At 36.2% G+C, this 6,223-nt stretch overlaps 1 protein-coding gene across 2 annotated transcripts; it reads right to left on the bottom strand.

The window, feature by feature from the left end:
* Window positions 1-554: 554 nt before the first annotated feature.
* Window positions 555-6,223, bottom strand: LOC120091024 (KH domain-containing protein At1g09660/At1g09670). 2 transcript variants are annotated; one of them, XM_039048810.1, is made up of 8 exons: window positions 5,962-6,223; window positions 5,739-5,849; window positions 5,374-5,459; window positions 3,228-3,367; window positions 2,248-2,382; window positions 2,043-2,159; window positions 1,304-1,447; window positions 555-1,195 (listed from the first exon to the last, which is right to left on the bottom strand). In XM_039048810.1, the coding sequence occupies exons 2-8, from the start codon at window positions 5,837-5,839 to the stop codon at window positions 1,049-1,051; spliced, it is 870 nt and encodes a 289-aa protein (XP_038904738.1). In that variant the 5' UTR covers window positions 5,840-5,849; window positions 5,962-6,223; the 3' UTR covers window positions 555-1,048. The 2 variants fall into 2 exon arrangements, with proteins under 2 accessions (XP_038904738.1, XP_038904739.1); XM_039048811.1 differs by lacking the exons at window positions 5,374-5,459; window positions 5,739-5,849; window positions 5,962-6,223 and adding an exon at window positions 3,870-5,367.

Below are 6,223 nucleotides of genomic sequence, written 5' to 3'. Positions count from 1 at the left end.
ACATTGTTTCTTTTATCAGAAAAAAATAATTTAACATAACATAGTCCCACAAATGATAAGTGAATAGTTAAATTACAAGTTGTCGGTTTATGAGTTTGAAATTTGAAACAGTCCCTAAACTATCAATTATCTAAAATATTTCTGAATTTTAAACTTTGTCTAACAAATTCAAAATTTTTAAAAATTAATGGTTCTATAATATATATAAATCTAATCCAATGAAACCTTCAACTTTTAATTTTGTATATAGTAGATTTATAAATTTTTAAAGATCTGCTCAGATATAAATTTATAATTTTAAAAGCTTAGAAACTAAATAAACACAAGTAGTATACTACATGACTACCCAGTACCCACTGCCCTTTTGCTGTTTCATATTGAGCCAAACTAAACAGTATTTAACTCCATCACATTACATTTGCTTAGCACTATTATGCATCATACATACCTAGCTCTACTATTGTTTGCCGCATCAGCTTGCTTTTCAAAATAGGATAGAATCCACTAACATTAATATAGAATGGACGAGTATTTATGAAAACAAATTTCAAGTGTAAAGAAAGGGAATGTGGAAAACCTGTCGTACTAGAAATTGAAAACTTGTTCTGGTAAGCTACACCACATTTAGCTAACACTGTTACCATCAGAAATTACCTAGAATCACAATTTGAAGTCTAAAGCTGTAATTGAGAACATATGAAATAGAACTAAATTGGCACAACCATTAAAGTTTATGGGCTGCATTTATAATTTAACCTAAATTAAATAACTACCTTAGGGAAGAAAGGAAAAAAAAATGAAATAATGTTCAATTGGGGAGGGGGTTCTCCATCCCTCCCATATTAGGGAAAAAAGTGGTCAGCCAAATAAGCATAGGCCTATCTTATCAGATTTAGCAGAGTAAAATCAGCAGAACTCTTGACCATGTGGTGAAAAAGGCAGCAAAAGCTCTCAAGACATTAACTTTCCTATTCAATGATGAAAACAGCTACCATGGTTTGAGTAGACAGCGTCAGCGACAATGCATGTTGTCCAGAAGTCATCACTCCTACCTCCCTGTCTTGGCCCGTTTGAGCCCTGTGCTGTTAAACGGCGACATGCTTGGGCTCATACTTGGACTTTCCTCCCTTAGGGTGCCATTTAGTAATGCAAGTTCTCTCAGTTGTTGCTTCTTATATTGATCCAGCAATTCATCCTGGAAAAACAAAAACTCCACAACATTTTATAGAACTCAACGACACAATTAAGACTATAGAAAACAATGAGAAGTTTTGTAGATGATTGAGCTGTGTTTTGTTCATACCACAGGTTTCAAAAGGCTTTCTAAAACTGCCACTGCATGATCCAAGCGTGAGTTTATTGTATCCTCTGGGAATTCTGCCTCAACCAACAGATGCAAAGGCTCATTAAGATGCTCATATCCAGGCTTGTCCTTTAGTTTCTCTTCCTAAAGCACAACATCCAGATCCATTGTAAGTAATATTGAAGTTTAAGTTAAGATTAGGAGATTTTACTCGTCAATGAAAAGTTCTGCTGCTGCTTGAAAAAAAGTCTAGGCGGATCTCGATGTGTCCAAGGCACTCTAACTCAAGGCAGTAAAGCAAAATAAAAAAAACGAACAACTGTCTTCCTTTTGATGTGGAAGATTATTGAGTTTCTTATCTAACCAAAAAGAGGCAGAAATTTTTTGGTCTTAAAGACAAGTAAATCGATCATGAAGCCTACAAATTCTCAGATTAATAAATGAAAGATAGCGTTCATAATGCTCTTACTGGAAAAAAGAAAGGAACGTTAAAGAGGCAAATGACACTGATAAAGTACATGGCAGAAGTTGGAATGAAGACAGAATTGGGACATAAAATGCAAACCCTCCAACATCCATATTCAAAGCATATAAGATGATGCACAACTATAGGTTAAAGACATATTAATGGCTAATGAGAGGCTGTCTCATGGCATTCCTCGCAAATCTATAATGTCAATTACATCCTAAGTGATGCACAAGTGATACATTTGATCAGACCAAGGAAATTTTTCAGTACCTCTAAAGCATCCTTGATAGAGCCCTTGCCTCTTATGTACACCCTACATTCTGTTAAGGCTTCAACTCTTTTCAAGGAGTTTCCACGTGGTCCCAGAAGTCGTCCAACAAAATTATACTGCCGTGATTTGAGCAAGAAACTACTAACATCAGAGAGGCAAAAGGTCAGTACAATCACCACCTAACATAAAAATACTTTAACTTACATTTGGATATTTGTCAACAGGTACATCAAGTCTAACAACTCTCTTAACTATCGGCGTAGTAGGAATTCCTTGCACCCTTGGCCAACCCATTGAATGAGCTTGAAGAGGACCCATACCATGGACATGTCCAGTTCCCTGCAGGAAAAAAAAAATGTAATTAAGAAGCGTGAGCATGGATACGGACACAAATATCATGCAATACAAACATAGTGACATATAATTTTTTAGAAGTCAAGAGCACATTTATTGAAACATATTTTTTAAAAAAAGAACTTATCAATTATTTACAAAAAAAAAGAAATTTAAATTCGATGTGTATGCATTTATATGCTAAAAAGCGAGTTTGATGTATTTTATTCTCAAAATCTATTTATTCTACTACCATTTGTGTCTATTTCTTATGTTCAAACAAGTGTCCTATATGTCCTTAAGAAATGTTTGGTCCTTATTCACGGTGTACAACCAGTATTTAAGGAATATCTATAGTGCTAACAAGTGTGATAAACTGATACATGTCTATAAAGTATCAGAGTGTCCAAGTGCCGAACAGTTGTCTGATGCAAACACGTTAGCCAAGCGGCAAGAATTTGTGCTTCTTACTTTATTACTAAACCAAACAAGTAAATCACAAATATGAAGAACAACTTATCCTATTTTGAGGTTATTGAGGTTAGAACCAACGAGTTCGCCAGTAGTAAAGGCTAGGGATGTTTGGAGATACCCTACAAATTTTTTAATTCATGCCCCCAAGACCAAAATTTAATAACTTAAAAGACTCGTATCTTGAAGGTAGCTATTCTGTAGTGCATTCTTTCATTCATTTTAAAGAAGTTAGGTTCTCCATTTTAGAAAAATATCCTAATATAAAGAAATTAGTGATTAAAGAGAGACTTCAAATTGTGAAACTAGCAACACTAAATAAATAGATCAAGGACACTTGAGTACCGTCGTCAATGTAAGGCATATACTTATATATTTACCTCCATTTGCATTGGAGGCCAACCTTCCAAGTCCATTGGTCTTCCATTCGATAGCTGACCTAGTGACCTGTAAGGACTACCATGCTCAAATCTCTCATGATCCACAGAAGTCTGATTAAGGCCTGATAAACGTCTGATCTCTGCAATGAGATGTACTAAATAAGGGGGTGCACATGCAATTGACTAAGCAAATACTTGCGTTTAACATGACGACTTTAAATGGCTTGTTATTCATGAAAATTACCAGTCATTGGGAACTTTTCTCAAGATCTCAGAAAATTATCACCACATGCCTGTTCATGTGGGGCAGAGGAAAATAATCCAAAAAATTCCAATGCCATGTCTCAGATTCATAACATCATCACAAGTTAACATCATCTTAGGCCAAGACAGTCAGGAAAATTGTTCTTGATTTTGTCTAATTAATTATGACTTGACAAAGTATTGAGTAGGACAGTAGGATACATTTTTGCCTCCGTATACATAGAGAAAATGACACACTCTTGGACATAAAACTTAGATTGACCTGACCCAAATTAGAACTTGGTGATATACGATAAGGCATGGGTATTTAATAGGTACCAGATAACAAGGAGAACTCTTAATTAATAGCCAAACATTGCAAGATAGGTATAATCTCACGTATTTCAAAGTAGCAAGGATGCTTCATCTTTTAGCAAGCACAAGCCAGACAACCACCAAGTTTCTTCTCTCCAACCACCCAACCTCTATTTACAACTAGTGTTCCCAAACAAACACAAAGCCACTCCTCTTAAACTACATTACAAATGGCAACTGCTACACTACCCCTTGATACAGGTCATATCATACTCCACCAAAAATACACCTTGTCCTCAAGGTGTGGATCAAGGAATGGTTCTAGACTGAAATTATCTCCTTCCAAATCCCTGGTAACTAAATGGCATAACGATTTGTACTCCATCCAAGCAATCCTAAACAAGCATTACCTTCTCTTAATCCACCTCTAAATACTTCTGTCGCAAAGCTCAAATATGCAATCTTCCTACACCTTCCTTTCCACCAAACCTTCATTTTTTCTCCATTGCTACCAGATCTACTTCACTGCCCTCGATTTCTCAAGCAAGCATCTATCCATCTGCAATACTTCCACAGAAAAATGTCTTTTTTTCAAATATATATATAACTTCTGGAGGAAGATGAAAGAACAAGGTACAAAGGAAGACCTTCAAAATGAAGGATCTGAGAAAGGGGGATAAACTGCTCACAACATTTACAAACTCCCATTGAAGTTAAATTAGTATGTTTTCTTTTTTTGCTAATGCGAGTGAACTCCACATTTATGATGTCACCACCCTGTTTATAAAGCTATCACCCACAGCCACAACCTTGAAGTCTCACTGCAGTGATTTTTCTTTCACATGGACTGACTGCCAACTTCTCCTCAGATAATATTCCACTTGCAATATCTAGCCACACCATGTACCATTGTTATTCTTAGCCCTTCCAAAAAATTCCATTTTTTATCCTCTAATCTAAAGTATTTTTGTTATATAATTCATGTAACTGTTCATCCTCTGACAGGAAATAAATTTCCTCCTTAGAGTTGAGGGGGTAAAAAATTCCATCCCGATTGGTCATTGGTGGTTTGCTTCTCCAATAGCAAGCAAAAAATCCTCATGCAACATCTGTTCCACCCGATCAAGCATCATTTGCATCTTCTTTGCTGTTCCTCAGCTGCTTCTTGAGTCAACAAATTTCTATCACCAACTTCTTTCAACATCTTAGTTTTCTTCTCTTGTAAACCCACTTGTGCTTCAAGCCTTTCTTCCAATAAACTAATACCTTGAATGATGCTTTGATAACACTTGATACAATTGATAGTTAGTAGCATTTAATATGAAAAATATAGTAAGATAGCTACCACTCCAAGTATTATTATTATTATTTTAAAAAGTTATATATAAAACTATATGGAAACTCGTAAGCTCGGTTGAAATTTGTTCAAATGATTAAGAGAACAGCATCTACCCATAGTACACTTCAAAGAATGAAAGACCCTAACTGTAGTTTAAGATGGAAACTATGGTTCCACTAATGCCAGCACAAGAAATAATAATAAGTATCGTAAAAACAAAATGAAATAGTAGAGATCTTATAACCCCACCCTGATTCAGAAGTCTGCTACAATGAGGTAAAACTTGCACAAAGGGACCCAACTTCTGTCTCTCTGACAGTAATTCAGCTAGATACCTGCCATTGTCAACAACACAAAAATCACCATCACATAAAACTCACAAGGTCCAAAAAGCAACAGAACTACACGTTCAATAGCACAACCAGATATAAGAAGACCTTCTGGTTGGTATTCGAATGCAATGATAAAGATCATCAAACCAACGAAAGAAAATTTAAAAAAAAAATGATCAATCAAACAAGGATTCTAAATCAAGAAGCACCAAATAACAATCAAAAAAGAAAAGAAAAGCAAATCATGATCAATAATTGAGAAGATAGAGAAAGAAGAATTACCTCTCCCGATCTAAGGGAATGGAAGGGGTCCTATGAGGGGATGCATGGGCAGAAGGGGGAGGGTAATGGAAGTAACTCCCAGGTGGGGTTCTCTCCCCCATCACGCATAAACTAGAAAAGAGAAGAAACCCAGAAGTAGAATTGGGTTAATAGGTGGAAAAGAAGAGTGGGATGAACATAAACAAGGAAAAACAGAGAGACCCAGATGGATAAAGAGGCGTACCTTTGCAGAAAGATGGAAGAAGGCGATGAATCTGGGGGAAAGAGATAGAGGGTAGTCGGTTGAAAGGGGGTTGGATGAATTGGCGGTGGCGGAAAAGGGAAAGCCCTATGGGAAAGAAGAGGAAGAAGAAGATCGTGGCGAGGTTGTGTGGGTTTTCTTTTGTAAATTTTACTGTGTGATGTTTGTTCTTCGCAATCAATGAGTCAGTGGCAATGAAATGGGAAGAATGAGATGAGAGGAATGGGAATGGGAATGGGAATGG

The sequence above is a fragment of the Benincasa hispida genome, chromosome 11 (assembly GCF_009727055.1).
Source record: "Benincasa hispida cultivar B227 chromosome 11, ASM972705v1, whole genome shotgun sequence".
Taxonomy (NCBI): domain Eukaryota; kingdom Viridiplantae; phylum Streptophyta; class Magnoliopsida; order Cucurbitales; family Cucurbitaceae; genus Benincasa; species Benincasa hispida.
Note: the sequence above shows the minus strand (reverse complement) of the source record. Positions and strands in the feature narration are given on the sequence as shown.

What these genes read in the sequence shown, in the direction of transcription:
- LOC120091024 (XM_039048810.1), bottom strand. Translation starts at nt 5,839, where the DNA reads ATGGGGGAGAGAACCCCACCTGGGAGTTACTTCCATTACCCTCCCCCT. An exon ending in GGCCTCCAATGCAAATGGAG is followed by an intron (nt 2,383 to 3,227) that starts GTAAATATATAA and finishes TTTTTCCTGCAG; the next exon opens with GGAACTGGACATGTCCATGG. An exon ending in AAAGCCTTTTGAAACCTGTG is followed by an intron (nt 1,196 to 1,303) that starts GTATGAACAAAA and finishes TTGTTTTTCCAG; the next exon opens with GATGAATTGCTGGATCAATA.